This window comes from Orcinus orca, chromosome 13 (assembly GCF_937001465.1).
Source record: "Orcinus orca chromosome 13, mOrcOrc1.1, whole genome shotgun sequence".
NCBI lineage: Eukaryota > Metazoa > Chordata > Mammalia > Artiodactyla > Delphinidae > Orcinus > Orcinus orca.
Window position 1 is genome coordinate 42,288,898 of NC_064571.1, and position 17,720 is coordinate 42,306,617.

The following is a 17,720-nucleotide window of genomic DNA, read 5'->3' on the forward strand; positions in this document are numbered from 1 at the left end:
GCAATTTGTGTTTTCACTACTGTAGTTGATTCTAGATACAGTCGATCAACTCATAGCCTCCTTAGTAATGGAAGTGCATCTGAATAAAATTGCGTGAAGCTCAACACTTCGATGGAGAGAATCCCTACCAGCCCTTTCATCTTGTATTTAGCCGGCTACCCTTCACTGCAGTTACATTTATAGCATAATTAATGAAATAAGCTTTTCTTCTGACTTGCCTAAATAGCAGGATAGGGTGATGTGGAAACTATTTGTTAGGAAGTGCTACTACCTAAATGGTCTGAGACCTTTCTACACAACCCCTGACAGCTGAAATATTCCATCCTGAGCATGTGACTGAAACCTGACAGGCTGAAAAATACACATGCCTCATAACGCATGTCAACAATTTTACTATCTGGTACAAATGGAAACTTGCTGAATTTATTCCTTAAAATGCTTTTTATGCTTTCTTTGGTTCTGGCTTAGTGGTAATGTATTTAAACGTCTGGAAGAAATATTCCAAAGAATGAACCACATAACTTTAGTTGAGATGCCTACATTTCAAACCAAATACTGGCAGATCAGTGAGTATCTAGGTTAATACTCTCCTTATTTGGTTAGGATAATCCACGGAGACACTGACTTATTCCTTCAGATCCTGCCTTTTAACCAATCAATATATCTAGGGTTATGTTTTCAGAAGGCAGGTGATAATTTTGGAGATAACATCTCAAGGTGCTGCTGACATTGAGATGCATATTCAATATGTTCTTGGAGTGACAGAACACAGCAATGTTGGAAAATCTCCCCAGGATATGTGCACGGTGCACACCCACGCCCAGGATGCCACTAACCTTTAATTCTTGAAGCTCTAATATAGATTAAGCACACTGGCTCTTTGTAATGTCAGTGAAAATTTGAAAATTCAAGGGGTGGGCAGTGACTACCTTTCCCTCAGATGGTCCTGTCTTTTCAGTGTAGGGAAACCCCTACAAGCAAAGGAAAGAAGCAGCTTTCCACCCAAAGGTCAATCGTGGGGATGGGAGGAAGAGCCGTGGAGGACAGCAAAGCAGTGAGCTGGTAGTTTGCCTGAATTAGCACATGTCACTACCCACACAGAATAGGGATCACACGAGAACAAGGGAAGGTGAGGGAAAACAAAGGAAAAACATGAGACATGGATTTTTCAGAATGTCATTAAAATGTATCTATTTTAATTTCACAGGATGAAAATTATCTGCCTGCTTTGTATTAATCTTGCCTTGACTGAAATTAGTTGTCAGACCTCAGTTTATAGCCTAATTACCTTTTCCTAAGGAACAAAAAAAAGAGGTAAAAGAAATAACAATAAATTTGTAATGGAAAAGCTACAAGTTTATAGAATTAGTACAGATTGGGGATGGTTCTAGGAACAGGGTTTGAAAATAATCTAAACAAATCTGGAGAAGCCTTGTGTTCCCCAGACTAGGATGTTGTTGGTTCTCTCCATGTCGTTTGGTGCCATGGTTATGACTCCTGGCCACAAACACTTGTGAGTAAGTAGTGCTCAGGGCAGCTACAGTGTAGCGTCTATTTTATTTGGCTCTCTTATCCAGCCAGCCAGATAATCGAGGGTTCACACTCGAGATCATGGGTTGGCAACATTTTGTGTTAAGGGCCAAATGGCAAATATTTTCGTCTTTATGGGCCATATCGTCTCTACCACAATTACTCAGCTCTGCTGTTGTGGTACAAAACAACCATTGACAATATGCAAACAAATGAGCGTGACTGTGCTCCAGCAAAATTTTATTGACAAAAACAGGCAGCAGGCCAGATTTGGCTCCCAGGCCACAGTTTGCCAAGCCCTGCTCAGGGCAATTCAACCAACGGAATGTGGGAAGGAACCAACGTATGCACAGCATGGCATACAGTAAGTGTTCAACAAATGTATTTTTGAACAAAAATGAGTATCAGTTAAGCTAATAATAAAAACCAAAGATTTTTTACTCAGTAGGAGAAATATGGACCTACCTCCAAGTAAGAATCCATGGGTTAAAAAGAAAATAGTTTTAGTGAATTCTTATAAACAACAAAAATAAGTAGTAGATGAATATGATGGTGACACAGGCAAGATAAGCAAAAACACCTGGCTTACAAAAGCTTAGCAAAAGGCAAAATGCTCTTCACAGTTAGCCATAGAGAATGGCACCATATTACGACACCATGTAATAAACGAGCTTTCCAGATAGGCCCCTCTGCCATCAACACAAGGGAACGTTGCAGGAAGGGTTAGCTCAGGCAGGGCAAGGCAAAATGTATTTTTTAGAGATATGCATCAAAATGAGCAGCTTTTTAAAAATGATCTCCCTTAAAAGGATGAGCTTCAGTTATGTCATAAATAAGCACCAGATTTGGGAGGAAAAGTTCTGGGTCTCAATCTTGGTACTGCTCCTTGCCTTGTTTGGCCACTTTTCCCCATCTATATTACAAGGGTTGGACCAGATGATCTGTGATACTCAAACCCCGACTCTAAACTCCTGGGATTCCAATGTCAGCTTCACCTATTTGCTCTTCTAGCGAGAGGATCCCTGACTTATTCTAATATGCTTTTTACCTAAGCGTGTAATGTTGAATTGCCTTTGTTTTCTCCTCTACTGAGCAAGTTTCCATTCCATCCCAACCCCCTCACAGCAAGAGTCTCATCTTAAATGTTAAGGTAGCCCATCTTCCCCATAGGTAACTAGGGACAGGATGCAGTCAGGACAGCAGCCACAGACCCCTCTCCAGGCCGAGCCTGTAAAGTCATCCTGGGCGTCCTGAGCATGCCTCAGCTGGTGGGGCTTTCCCCATTCAGTGCCTGGACCATTGCCAAGCAGATCTGTCCAGCTGTAAGCCTGATTTTATATAGTTATTTTCACTTATTTTTTATTTCACAAGATGTAAACGAATCTGTTTAACTAGGAAATCACGTCCCTTGAAAGTGATTATAACCTAATTTGACATGCAGTATTTGTATACTTATTCTAGTGTTATGATGCATTCACTGTGTTTACATAAATAGAGATTTCTGTATAATTACTACGAGATAATGTAAAGAGTTAATCACATGAAATCCCCCAAAATCTCATTTGAGTGAATTTTTTTAACTTGAATTCCAAAATGTTCTCTAAATCTTTTTTGAAAACCTTTCAGAAACATCTACTATTGTCATCCGTTCTTGTTTGTTCATTAATTGATACAGTCAGATAATTTACTGTGTGCCTAATATGTACACAGATACCAATAAAGATAAAAAAGACACACCTATTGCCTTCAAGAGCACTGAATCTAAACAAGTCTGGTACCGCATCACGAAGAAAGGTAACCTCTGCCCTGATCTTGTCTGCTTATCTTGGATAATCACTATATTTTCTTCATGAAAAATACAATGGAAGAAATACACAAGAATGCTTTGCATGAAAAGGAATATCAAGAGGAGAGAGACAGGCAAAATTCACATGAAATTCTAGAGGAAGGGCTGCAAATATTTTCAAGTTTTCTTCTTGTTATATTTTATTGACAAGGGAAGGAATTTCCCCCAAACTGGAATATTTTATTAAAACTAGGGAGGAACAATCACATAAAGATCGATCCAATAGCTCTTTACTTCTACAACAATTTAGGAAAGACCTATCTGTCTATCTTCCTGAGGTTAGGCAAATGCTTCTCTTTGCACTCATTTGCCTTCATTCATTCCATTTATACCATATGCTTGCCCCTGCCTTAGCATCTCTGAGGGTTAAAAATTAGGTAAAAGGCCTACCAAAGTATTCCAAGCTGTGTGGATGGCAAAAAGAGGGCTTGAAAAATGTCTACGATGGCATCTGTAGATGTTAGGAAGGTGAGGGTGTCACTGCATGTGTACACTTCACGAACACCATCCTCTCATCACTTTCACTGGACGCTGCATGCTCAGGTGGACCCGGGAGGAGAAAGTATCTTCACTTCTTCTAGGAATGTTATTCCTCCATCGCCATGTTCCAAACCTTCTCTCAAATCCTCGGGCTCTTATTTTTGTGTTTTCTAGATGACAAAGACATTTAGACATAGTTATAAAGTCATGTCTTCAGCAAAATAGAACATCTGTATTTTTTGAGGATGACTTTTGTACAGTTCCTATCCAAAATTTGTCAGAATGAGACACAGAGATTCAGGAATAAAAGAGATTACAGGAGTTGCCTCTGATACCCTTAAAAAATGCAAGTCACTGTTTTAAACCTAGGATCCCAATACTTCAATGTAACTTTATTCAAATTAACGTACACTGACTAAAGTACCTGATATGCCCAACAGTTCATGAGTTCAATTAATTGTCTTCAAAAGAAGGAATAAAAAGTACATACCATTTGGCAGTAAGGTCCTGCAGATCTAAAACATGTTGTTCATTACAATGAGCATGGCATTATATCACTATCCGTTGAACTATTTATACACAAACTATTTCTATAAAGGAATTATTCTTAAACCATTAATTAGGCAACCCTTAAAATGATGCCTCCTGGTAAGCTAATGAACCATGTACAGCCTACTTGCTATGTTCGTTTTTCATGCAAGTTCCATTTTGTTCTCCCATTACAGATGCCGTGTAGTCATCATGGTGAAGAGGCAGAATAATGTGCTTGGATGTGCTATTAGTACCATGTTCCTATGAGCAAGTTACTCAACTTTTCTGTGCTTTAGTTTCACTTCTTACAAAATGGGAATAATAATTCCCATTGTTATGAGGATTTAAATAACATACATAGAGGGGACTTAGACCATTGATTGGCACATGAGAAAGACACAGTAAATGTTTGCTATTTGTAGTAGAAGCAGCAGCGATCACACTGGCTTTGGACGGCATTTACATACACTCACTGCTGTTGTTTTCCCTGTTCATTTTTATTCAACCTATCTCTAAACTCTAAGCCCTTGTGGAACATTATCAATGCCAATAGGGGCCTCAGGTAATGACAAATTATCCATTTAAGTGTATGTATTCTCCCTACCCCTGAAATCCCCACTACATTTCAATCGTCCCTTAAAGTGGCTAATTCTGAAGGGACTGTGTCCATGACCATTTGTTTATTTGCATATTGGACATTTCTAGTGGAAACACTAGACACTCATAATGACGTTAACTATCAACAGTATAGGAAGCTCCCTGATCAAGTTCCTTTTTATTATCTACCTCTCCTTTTGGCCTGCTTCCTTTCTAACTGAGCTAGCCCACACACCCAACCCAGGCTACAGAAGATAAGCACGTGTGAAATACAGAATTTCCGAGTTCCACTTTCCTCCCCCTTCTACCAATCAGTGCTTATTAAACTCTGAAGGTAAGTTTACTTATTCTTGACATGAGTTCTTCGCGATAATCATCGTAGGAAAAGAAAGTTATTTCTCTTGCTGCATCTATAGCATTTTCTTATGGCACGTCCAAGCCAACCTGATCCAGTCTTGAGGGAATGAAAGGAAGTCTCTGAGGAGAGTCTTCTCAGAGGCGGGGGAGTCCGCAGGAGCACCACGTGTCCCAATTTTGAGGTGACTGCTGCAAATTAACATCCTGTCTCCCCTGCGTTCCCGACAGCAGATTGAATATTCTCTTCCTCCAGGTGTCTGTTGATTGCCTGAACTGTGATAGTGCTGCTTGAAATGGCAAGGGGATGGGGTAGATTTGGAGTTATCCAAATCAAAAACACGTTGGAAGAGACTCGCAGTCCAATCATAGACTCTGTGAGGCCTCCTGAGGGTGGTCAGGTTTTCAGCAGAATATTAGTTGGTTACTTAACATATTCTATTGTCTTCATTAAAGGCTTTAAATCCAGCTTTGCTTAATTTTACTAAATAAGATACCTAGAAAATAGAATCCCTTTTCCTCTCCATTGGTATAAGGGGAAAGCATTCCCCTCAATCAGTGCTCTTTCCACATGGGAAGAAAATGTGATACATGGATGTCTGTGTCTGGTCTACTACTAAAACGTGCATAACATCATTTAATGCAGATACTCTTCCTTTCAGATTTTTCAATTGAGGGACATGAGAAATTGGTTTTTTTTGTTTTCATTTAAATTTTCTCTAAGCTCTAAAATGCAACGTTTTGGATTTGAGAAACTCAAGTAAAAGGCAAAATATATCAGAAGTGTCTTGCTAAGTGTTATGTTGGTTTCTAAATAAACTTAGGAAAGAGCTTTATTCCAAACAGGATTAACATTCCTCCGGCTCACCTTCGGCAAACATAACTTGCTTCTGCTGTGGCACACTCAAAGGGGGAAAATATTAGATGTGAAATTTATAAAAGGTGGCACACAGAAAAAAAGCAATGCTTCACAAAAAGCAATGCCTCTAAAAAGTAATATATTATTATTAGAGCAACAAGGTGATTGAGTGATGTCACTCATAACTTTTCTCTAACAGCTAGAACACCTGCTCCAACATTGTTTTTGTTCAGATTTGCTTTCTTTCTTTGCTAGAACTACTTACTGTAATAATAACTACATGAAGTCATTTACAAAGGTGACTGAACTATCTTCTGTTAGGGTGTCAAACTGCCCCAAACTGGAAGACCAAATAAGAGTCTAGATGTTGGACTGAGAAACAGTCTTACTGTGAAAGACTGATGGCTATGCTCATCCTTACTGTACATGCTCCCAACGTGGGCCTCACTGCCTTTGAGAAATTCTCACCAAGGCCCAAGGACCAGTTTACAGATTGTTTCTCTAAGTTTTCAGTGAAAACAACCCAGACTGGAATGAATCAACATGTTTAAAGGACTGTTAGGCCGCTCTTCTCTCTTCCTAGATCTCAGTGATTGTTACAAAGATGAAGGGTCCAGTCATTCCTCCACCTCTGAATTGTCATTTGACCTATGAGTTACTGTCATTTGACCTATGACCTGCCAAGTTACTGGGGCCCTATTTATTTCTATTGTGTGGGAAGAAATCCACCTTATTTATTATTGGGATCAAATATAGGCGAGAGACATAAATGTGGTTGAAAATTTACAAGTGTCTGGTGATCGATATTAATAACAATTTTGGGAATTATTTGGTAAAAACTTATTATTAATCAGCATCTAAGAATAGGCTTGGGGGTTGTAAACACACTTCTTATACCAGATTCCTGATTTATCCACTTACCTAATTTATATGCCTTAGAAATATCTAGCCACCTCAGTGCCATACGTCCTTGAAGCACTGACATCTGCTATTCTAGAAAAGGCTATCTCGTATGGTTTTCTATTATAACAACCGAACTTACATCTTAATGGGATTCAATAGGGTTCCTAGAGTAGAGGGAATAATAATTCATGTCTGAAATTGGGGAGCTATGTCCCCACTAACATCTCAAATCCAGTAATCTGTCAACTCTTCCAAAGTCCGACTTGATTCTTCCATTTCTTCCCTTCCCCATTTTCGCACCCCTGCTCCAAACCCACGTCACCTTTCCCAAGAATACTTAAAGGGCCCCCAACTCACAAATGGTCTCTTCTTTTCCATCCTTCCTCACTCCAATCCATTTTCCACAGAGCAGCCAGAATACATTTTTTCAAATGTTCATCAGATTATGTCATTCACTGTTTAAGTTTTGTTTTCAATTAAGCTTAGAATAAAATCCAAACTTCTTAACTTTGCTGATAAAGCCCTATAGACTCTGGTCCTTCTCATTCTCCAACCACATCTTGTTTCATTTACCCCCTTTCAAATAGTTCAGTCACAGGCATGTTTTTGAGCTCCTTGAACATGCCAACTCTTTGCATAAGCCATTCCCTATACCTGGAATGCTCTCATCCCTGTCTGAGTTCTCAGTTCAGATGTCTCTTCCTCAGAAAGATCTTCCTTGATTGTCTAGTCTAAATTAGATTCTCCTTCCTACTTTCTCATAGAACCCATTGTACTGACCACAGTTTAATTCCGAGTCTGTGTATGCAGTGTTCGATGTCCATCTCCCCTACTAGACTGGCAACTCATGAAAGCAATCCATTTCATTTGTTTAATTTGTTCAGTATGGTCTATCTGGTACTTGTATACAGTCTGGCACATAATAAATTCTTTTGAAGAGAGGGAGGAAAGAAGAGAGAGAGGAGAGAAGACAGGGAAAAAAAGAAGGGAGGGAGGGATAATGGAAGGAAGGAAGGGAGGGAGGGGGGAGGGAGGAAGGGAAGAGGGAAGGGGGGAAGGAGAAAAAGGTAGTCAAGCTAGCATATTTTCAATTTTACCCATTTTGTCACTGACAAGCCGTGTGACCTCAAGTAAGGCATATAACCACTCTGTGTCATCTTTCCTGTGTATAAAATGATTCAGCCTCATCAGAGATAGGAAGGTAAGAGGGGAGCATTTGATAAGAGTGCAATCTGCCCTCAAAAATGCAGACAGTTCCCTGCATTTGGGAGAAGGAGGAAAGTTGGAGTAGAAGGGAAGAAAACCTAGAAACAAGTTGGTCCTACTCTGGGGTTGGGTCTCTGCGGGTACCAGAAGGGCAGAGGGACGAAATCCTGAGATAACTTTATTTTCCCAGAGCAAAGAAAACCTGTCCAGGGAGATAGCAAATCTATTGAACTTCCTCACCGCCAGTATTGCACAAACACCATGATTCTCCAGTGAAAGAGAGGGGCCCAGAAAAGGCCCTGGGAGACCCTGAATGCCTGCTAGGTAAGAATGAGGTGTGCCTCCGCGGTGAACTGCATGGACTGGTGATTGTGGCAGGATTGACACATGCTCAGTGGACGGATGCCCCACCAAGGGCAGATGCCTGCCCGCTCCAGCCACCTCCGTCGCCTGGGTACTACTGAAGGCCCCAGAAATGAGGGACAAGTTCGGGGATCTGACGGGAGGAAGCTGAAATGACTGAGGTTACATTTCTGCCTCCTGCAGACTGGGGGTTTGAAGTCAAAGGAGAATAATTTACGTAAAATAGTTACATATTCTTATGCACCTCAATTTGTGAGTTGAACTCCAAACCTGCCACATAATCATTTTGATTAATTTCCTTTGTCTTCCACCTCATTGACCACGCACTCTTTGTTCCCCTCATCCTTCACTCTTGTCTGATTCTCTGTCTCCATCTATCTTCTCCTGGTCTCTTCTTTTGTTCTGCTCTCTTTCTCCAGCATTCTCCTCCAGACATCTCCTTGGTACCCTGCACTGCCTTCCAGCCCACGGTACCCAGAGCAAGAGAAACTGAACCCTGAAATGGTCACACAGTCTGGTCTCTGCCTCCATCATGGGCCTTCCAAGCTCTGCTGCCTTTCCAGTGTTTTATAACCTCTTGTTCTCACCTGCTCCCCAAGTGGCTTTTCTACAGTCTTTTTTTTTTTCCTTTTCTATTAGGACTCCTCTGCGATTTTACTAATAACATTTCCACTGAGCAAAACAGCTTATAAAGAAAAAGGAAAGAAGGACCTCTATGCCTGTGAGATAATGGCCAAAATTCTTCACCCGACTTTCAATACCTTCCCAGAATGGAAGATTCTATGCCATCCCTGCCCCCACTAGTCTCTCATAGAAGCCTTTCTCTCCACCTGCTAAAGATCCAGGTCTTTAGCAAATTCATATATCTTTCATCTTTAGCAAATTCATATATCTCTTAATCTTATCTAATTCGCTGCTTTTGCACAGTCCTTTCCCCTACCTAAAGTGGCCTCTTTCCTCCTCTTCACCTGTGCTAATTTTATGTGTTAAGGAACAGCGGAAGACGTTCCTGAACACTTCCTGTACGCTCTAGCCCACATCATCACCCCACCCCCTCACTTCAAAGCTTATATCCTTATATCCTGTATCCTTCTCTTGGACCCTATTCATGTACTGTCATATGAAGTCACCTATCTCTTTACCATATACATTTTCCCTCCTGAGTGAGATTATTAGATCTTCAAAGTTGGGAACTTATCTTTTATATTGATACTATTATTATTAACAATGAAAACAGTGTTACATAGGTAGCAGGTTCCTCCCAGATGCATCAAATGACGTTTATTGAATGAATCCATGGTATCAACTGAATATATGTTTTTTAATTGAATAATGAGATACGGAAGAAACAAAGCGAGCATGTATTGGGTAAGTGAACGCCTGAAATGAAGCCAGCAGAGTGCCCAGATGTTCTCACCCATGGGGACAGTTCCACAGTTCCAGGTCACAGTTGGATGATATTTACAAGGCTTAATACCATCCTTACTGACTTATCTCAAGTTTTCACTCATATCAGAAATAAATGCTTTTGTCATGGAGCCTAATTTAAAATTCTTGGCATATAGAAGCATTTTATTCATAAAATGACTGCTTATAATTATTTGTTTTGTTTTAATATAACTCAAAGTTACCAGAGAACATTAGATTTTTCTGATGGCCCAGTAAAGCCAAAAGCATTTCAGAAACAAATCTGAGCCAGAGGGCATTATTTTACAGATGAGGACACGGGGGTGCAGAGAGGCTAAATAATATGCCCCCCAAACACACAGCTAATGGGTGAAAAGATCTGGTCTAGAATACAGATCCCTTGAGTCCCCACACCATATTCTCTTCTACATACATCCTGCTGCCTCTATTAGTGAAAGAATGAAAGGACATCCTGCAATATAGACAACCCCCCAATTTTTTTTTGTAGAACAGTACCTCACAGTTTAATTGATCTATGTATTTATTAGCTAATATTAATGCAGCAGAGGGGACAAAAAGCTCACAAACAGTCCACATATTTCACAAGACACATTGCAGGAAAAAAAGTGACTAAGAAGGACCAATAGTATCCTAGGGTCTTGGTGGATGCATTCCTGGGGGAGATGGACCTCTTATTTCTGGGGGAGGGGGTCTCATTCCTGGAGGGGCATGCCTCGAGTAGAAAGAAGCCCAATCGGTGGGCCCATGGATGGTCTCATAGCAGGTGGAAGAGCCATAATTCCTGGAGGTGGGGTTACTCGAGCAGCAGGTGTAGTCCCCCGTCCTGGTGGATACTGAGTTGGGGTTCCAGCAATGTTGCCAGTAGCAGGAACTGCAGCAGCTGTGACAGTGCCTCTTCCTTGTGGGGTCATTACCTGTTGGGATGGGCCCCCAACCCCTCAGACAAGGCCTGCTAATCCAGCAGGAGCCTGGGGCATTGGAACACCAGTTGGAACACCTCTGCCAGCTGCCCTACCAACCCCAGGGCCTCCTGCAGCTCCAGCAAGTGGAACCCAAGCAATGCCAGTATCTCTGGGGGTTGGTCCCTCCACAGTCATGGAAACCAAGTTCTCCCCTTGCAGCAACACCAGACCCAAAACCCGCTTTTCTTCATGCTCTGGCTACTTAGCATTCTTTGGCTTGATCTTCCTGAACTCATCACAATCACAGAGGATCAAGTTCATATGCTTGTCAAAAGCCTTAAAGGCACCAAGGAAGATCTGGTCATCTTGCAAGACACATCTCATCCTATAGTAAATGTGCTGCAGCATCTTGCTTCTCTTTCCCACAGTCATGATTGCTTTTCCACCAAATCCAATGTCCACAGGAAAGTTTCAGGATCCTTAAGACCTAAGGGAAGGCTACAGATCAAGGTATGACAAAGGTTCTCCTACAAACAATGCAAGCTGGGGCGGAAGCTTCGAATAGTAGATAGAGCCTGGTTTTTTTCTTTGTTTTTCTCTCTTGGAATCTGCTACCTGGGTGTTCCAATACTGCTTTAACCACCTCTTGGTGTCTCAGCTAAGAATGCCTGTCTCAGTTCCGCCTGGAAATCCACCACACGTACTTGCTGCTGCTGCTGAGATCGCCTTGGGTACAGGTGGCACTCCTGGTTGTTCAGTGAGGCTGTGCTTCTCCGTTTGACTTGGACTTCTCCCTCTGGTACGTGCTGTTCTGTGGTCCATCTCAGGTGTAAATGGTCCCTGGCCCGCTCCATCGCGCCTCTGGCTGCTCTTCAGAACACAATGTTAGGCATCTCCGGTGGCCGCCCCACTCTACGCTGCCTTTGCTCAGGTGGCACCAACTAATAGGCTGGCTCTCCCTGCCAATTTTTAAAATGCTATAAAAGACTACAGCATAACCTATATCATGCTGTGTGTAGGAGAAGCATAATTCCCAGCACCCTAAGCAAATCCCTGTGGCAGCTCCTCTCAACACAGGCAGGATTGAAATGGATGTAAACTTGTGATCCAGGACTAGGTGCACATGGGACAGCCAAGCTGAGTTGAAGCCAGCGCCAAGACTTCAACCCTGAAGGCGCAGGAATGGCCAAGTGGAAATCAACCACCTCCACCCTCACATTTGCTTTGTCTTTGAAGATCCTCAAGTAGCCATCCCTCCTTAGTCAAGTCCCTCATCCGACTTTAAACTTGTCTCAGCTGTGTTAAAGGGAGGCCCAATGGCCTAGCCCTCCAATGTCACATACGTACCTATTATCAGTGGCCTGCTCATGACAAGGACTTAATCCACTCACACAGGTAGGTGATACCGAAAAACAACAACAACAAAGCAAACTTGGCTAATTAACCAAAAGATTGGATTTCATAGCCGTTTGTTGTTCGCTAACCATGTGGATTTGATTCAGTCTACACATGTGTATCAAGAGGGGATTGGAATAGAAAAATGCTTTTCATATAGTGTTCCCAGGAACACTGGGGTCTCCCAGAGGGACTGCTATGGTTTTATCAGGTTAGGCATCCACATGTCCCCAACCTGACTTCAATCAGACCTGTTCTGTTTTAATCTACATTAGTATCCTGCTTATGCTGAATCAGAAAACAATCCTGTGGGAATTCCCTGGCGGTCCAGTGGTTAGGACTCCGCACTTGTCACTGCCGAGGGCGTGGCTTCAATCCCTGGTCAAGGGATTAGGATCCTGCAAGCTGAGCAGCTTGGCCACATTAAAAACAAAACGAAACAGAACAAAACAAAGCAACCCCCCCCCACACACAAACACAATCCTTCTTTAAAAAACAATAGTAATAAAAACAAAACTGCCTTGTAAATCCACATGTTCTCCAATCTATGAGGTATCTGGGGGCAGGCTGGGCCTCACGGAGCCTTTCCGATCATACCAGGTAGGTCTGAGCCTGCCTGGGGTCAGTCTGCATTGGTGAAAGTGCCCACCACAGAAACTGAAAGAAGCCCTCTTCCCCTCGAGGGCCCTCTAGGCCATGAGTTACTGAGGATTCTAATTCATCCAAAGGTTATAGATGAAATAAATTACTTTTCTCTATTGCTTAGACATATCGTAAAAAAGCTCCGGGGTCTTAACAAGTGTAATTCAATTCAATTCAATTCAATTCAATTATATTCTACCCATTAACTTAGTACTGTTACGTGTTGAGGCAGAGATTTGACATTTTGTTGTTGTTGTTTATTTTTGTTACTGTTTTTTTTTTTTCCAAACTTACCCCAGAAACTGTAGCTTCTACGTCTCCCTATGTAAGAAAACTTAGGGACTGATGTCCTTTTTTCTTTTACGTATTTCCATTAAATTCTTCCAATCTTTATTTAACACCAACTGAGCATCCATTACCAAACTAGGTGCAAGGAGAAAAAAGTTTAAAAGATACAGTCCTTGTACTGAAGGATTTAGTGCGTATCTGAGAGAAGAAACTTCCACACACAACACCAGCAGGTAACAAAGGAAGAGTGTTAGATTAGCTACAAACACCTGCCACAGGTAAATGCTAAATTTGCTTGGTAGTTTGCAAAGGGTGAGACTGGGGCAAGCTGAAGTTCTCAGAGGTTTGTTACTGTTTGTTGAAGGGCTAAAAGTATTTGTACACAAGCGGAGAAACACCCCTTATGGGAAAGGCGAGAAGTTAGAAGACAAGCCCCAAGGGGCACTAAGAGGACCACCTGCTTTGGAGGGAGATAAAACTATGTCAGGGAGCCTGGTACCCAGCCTCCGCCTTGGTGGAGGTTGCTGGTCAAATAACTTACCTGCTCTGGATCACAACCCAGCATCTTCCAATGGAAGTCAGCTCCTGGTCTCCTACATATCTCGAAGACGCATCTCCCTTTAAATGTACTTAATGCTTGCCACATGTTTAGTGCTCACTACCTGAGAGAGAGGCACACGTTATTATCACCATACTCATGGTTTACCACCTGCCTGCCTCACTTGAACCCGTTACTCATGTCATCCCTCTCCCAGGAGGAGCCTTTTGTCATCTCCCAGAGTTCAGGTATCTGCTCTTTGGAAGATGAATTGACTACATGTTAAATTTTAAAGTGACCACTTCCAAATGCTTGGGGAAACATAAAATGGACAATGGTATTAGGTTTGGATTCCCCAGTAAATATGCTTATTTTTCAGGAGTAGAGTGTGCCTGAGGGTCGGTCAGTGCCTTCTCAAAGGCAGTAAGAAACAGCCCGCTGAGTGATTTAGGGAACACAAGTGCCAAATCCTCGTCCAGAGTAGGGGGTCTTCCCACATGTGAACAATCTTCCACATTTTCCTATGTCTCCCATGATCTCTTTTTCCTAAGCTAGCCATGATAATCTGGGAATAAATTCACATTTTCTAAGGGAGAAATACTGCCAAGCTTGTTAATCTCATGCAGATGTGATGTTACTTTTACTATGTTGTAATATGGCTTCTTAAAAAACAAGTTGGAAGGAGGTGGGGGGAGAAAAGCCCACCAAAAAAAAAACAACAAATATTCGCCAACCCATATGGTCAGTAATTGCAGTTTAATGGTCCTCCTATTACAAACCTAAGAGGCAGCAGTCTGAATTACCAGTAGAGTATTAATAAACAGGAATGAGTTAATAGAGCATAAAGACCTTCTCGTGGAACAGTGGGGGAGTTGAATATTCTTTTCTTCAGTCAGCTGTAAGTAATTACTGCATGGTGTGCTTCTGACTATTACCATAACAGAGCAATTGGACGTGAAGAATGGATAATAGTACGGACATGGAGGTATTTTTAGAACATCAGCAGTGAAGCAGGTAACTGGCCTACTCCAGTAGAACCTTTAAATAAGTTTAGAAGACTTTTTTTTCCCCCTCTCCTTATGACATTTAGCCAGGATAGAATTTTAAAAAGATCAATCTAATAAATTATTTAAGATAACTTTACAAAGAAGATGCCTGTGATATGTAAATTAGAAGGCAAGAAGGGAGGAAGGAAAAGTCTAAAAAGCCCTGGTGGACGGGAGGCATCTAGCCGACGTTACTGTAACTACATAATCACAGGTTCCTTCCTGCTCCTCTGAGACGACAGCCCGGATGCGAATCTGCTTCACTGGCTCCCACTGGCTGTTCAGGTGAAAGTGAAAATATTCAAATCAGAGCTGTAACTATGATTGCTGGAGTTGTGGGTTTTCTAAAATTGAGTTAGTCATCCTTGGTGATTTAATGATGCATATCATTTATTTTAAAATATTATTACAGGGCACTGACTGAGCGGCGGCACCTTCTTTCCGGGAACTGGCCCTTATTCAATGCGGCGGGGGATATCAGGGGCTGTGGCGGGCTGAGAGGCTGTCTAGCGGCACAACATATGTTCTCAGATGCAAACAGCTTGAGACTTTGATTCAGAAAGGGGTAATTTTGCAAATGCACACAAATATCATTTAAGGGATATTTTGAAAAAAAAAAATTTTCAGGGTATAGGTCCTTCCTCCTGCCTTCCGGCTGCATGGGCCGATGCTGATTTTTCACTTTGCAGGTTGGTTAAGCATCATGGAGTGTTTTGGTTCTCAATCAAGAATATTCTTCCGAAGTGGTTCCAAAGTCCTGCGCTTGAAAATAAACGCGTGTCCTCTTTGTCTCCTAGCAGCATGTGTCCCAGCGTATAACAGCAGCTCAGGACAGAGCGAAGCAATGCCTTTGATTGAACAGTCCTATAGGTTTTAACCTGCCACTCGCATGGGCGGGAAGATTCCTTCAGTTTGCTATCTTCTTTGGGCAGTGCTGCCGGCTGAAATCCAACAGGGGTGGTTAGAAGCCAGGACCCAAGTCCTCCTCCTGGCAGGATTCCCGTCCTACCTTGTGGCACAGGAGCTGAACCGAGCATGAGCTGCCTCAGTGCTAATGACCTCCGGGTCCCACCTGAAAAGAAGAGGTGCAGCCATTGGGACAGGTGGCCATGCTTAACTGATCTCTGCCCACTGCTTTGAAGTCCTCTGACAAACAAACGTGTGTGAAATAAACACGGTCACATTTATTTCTCCTGAAAAACCACATGATTGTGTCTGAGCTCCACCAGCCAGCATACTCTGATTCATCTAGACGCAGTCCCTTTCTTGACAAAAGATGCTGTGGCGCAAAGTTACAGCTGGGGATTTCACTTGTTTCGCTGGTCGTTCTTAATAGAAGTCAAGGGCACACCTGTAGAGGTGTTGTTGTGACCCAGGGAGAGCAGCCGCTTCTCCATGTGGCTGGGTTTGATTTACTTTTTTTTCCCAAGTGTTTGAAAGGAGAATAGCTTTCTTTTCCTTAAGTCTATACAAAGATAAGGGCAAAAGAAAATCTGGCTAATTAAAGGCCAATTTTTTAATCAAATTTTTCACATAGGACCAAGATTAATGGTCATTTCTAGAAAGTCCTCAAGATCTTATGATCAAGGGCAGTTCAGCGATCAGCACCTCTGTGTTTCTGACAGAGTGACATTTTAAGATACTTATAAGTGACTTTATATGTGAGCGTACTGTTTGTGGTCATGAGTGTGCCCCACTTGAACTTATATCACACCCCAATGAATCATGAACTTCCCAAAGGCATGGGCTGCACCTTTGGGGTTTATACCAAGGGTTGCGTCGTATCCCAAGGACCAGCACAAAGACTTCCCAGGAAAGGATATCATCTTCAAAGAGGGCTGTCACTATTTTAGACCTAGAAAACCCTCTGGGGAGCAAAAGAATAAGAAGTTTCTCCCAGGAGTGAGACTAAGGGGGAAAAGAAGGCGCCAACGCCTTTATATCTCCAGTTATCTCTCAGAAGCCCAGGGGGAAAGAAATACCTGGAATTGTTAAGAAGCCAAGTAGTTTCGAGGCCACCATTTTACCTCTTCAGTGTTTCAGCTGGGACCACCCTAGTCAAGAATTCTTAGTATTTTCAGGTGTTCCCTTTGAAACACTCAGGCCAACACTCCAATAAGAACCAATGAAAAGGTAAATTATTTAGATTTGAGTATTCAGCTCAATCTGGATAAAACTTTCCAGACTGGTTGACTTCAGCTGCCCTACTCATGGGCTATCATGACAGCCAAGAGAACTCACAAAAAAACTTTTTTTTTCAACATTTGATAAATAATCCTTTGAAAATGTCCAGTTATATGATAATGCGTATAACAGTGATAATAACTTAGGTCTAAATAATCTCTGCCTACTTCATCAATTTCATCTCCTTACCACCCTTCCAAGGACTTACTTTTAGTTCCTCCATCACCCTGAGCTTATCCCTGCTTCTGGGTCTTCGCACCGTCTGCTGCTTCTGCCTGGAGAGCATTCAGCCTCAGTTTAAATGTCGTCTCCAAGAAACTACTCTGAATAGCTTTTCAGGCATCCTCTAAGTAAAACTCTATTTTCTTCACAGCATTTGTACTAGTTGATATTTGTTTGTCTGTTTGTTTGCATGTGTGCTATTTGAAATGTTCTCAATTCTTGACTCCCTCTCTGCTCTAATGACCATGCCAGGTGACGCGTAACTGTGCATGTTATGTATGCTTAGCTACGTGACTTAAATTGGTTAACTAATGTTGGCAGGTGTGTTGAGAACGGAGCCTTTACATATGCCGTGTGTCTTGCTTGCATCCTGATGCTCCTGCCTTTCCCTATAAGGAAAATACGT

At 42.0% G+C, this 17,720-nt stretch overlaps 1 protein-coding gene and 1 pseudogene across 1 annotated transcript; both read right to left on the reverse strand.

The window, feature by feature from the left end:
* Positions 1-10,727: 10,727 nt before the first annotated feature.
* Positions 10,728-11,194, reverse strand: LOC101273660 (small nuclear ribonucleoprotein-associated protein N-like; annotated as a pseudogene).
* A 425-nt stretch (positions 11,195-11,619) lies between these two features.
* LOC101273895 (SNRPN upstream reading frame protein-like) lies at positions 11,620-11,909 on the reverse strand. The gene has a single exon (XM_033407297.2). It carries the CDS (start codon positions 11,851-11,853, stop codon positions 11,635-11,637), a length of 219 nt encoding a protein of 72 aa, XP_033263188.1. The 5' UTR covers positions 11,854-11,909; the 3' UTR covers positions 11,620-11,634.
* Positions 11,910-17,720: the final 5,811 nt, after the last annotated feature.

Coding starts and splice junctions, on each gene's coding strand:
- LOC101273895 (XM_033407297.2), bottom strand. CDS start 11,853: ATGGAGCGGGCCAGGGACCATTTACACCTGAGATGGACCACAGAACAG.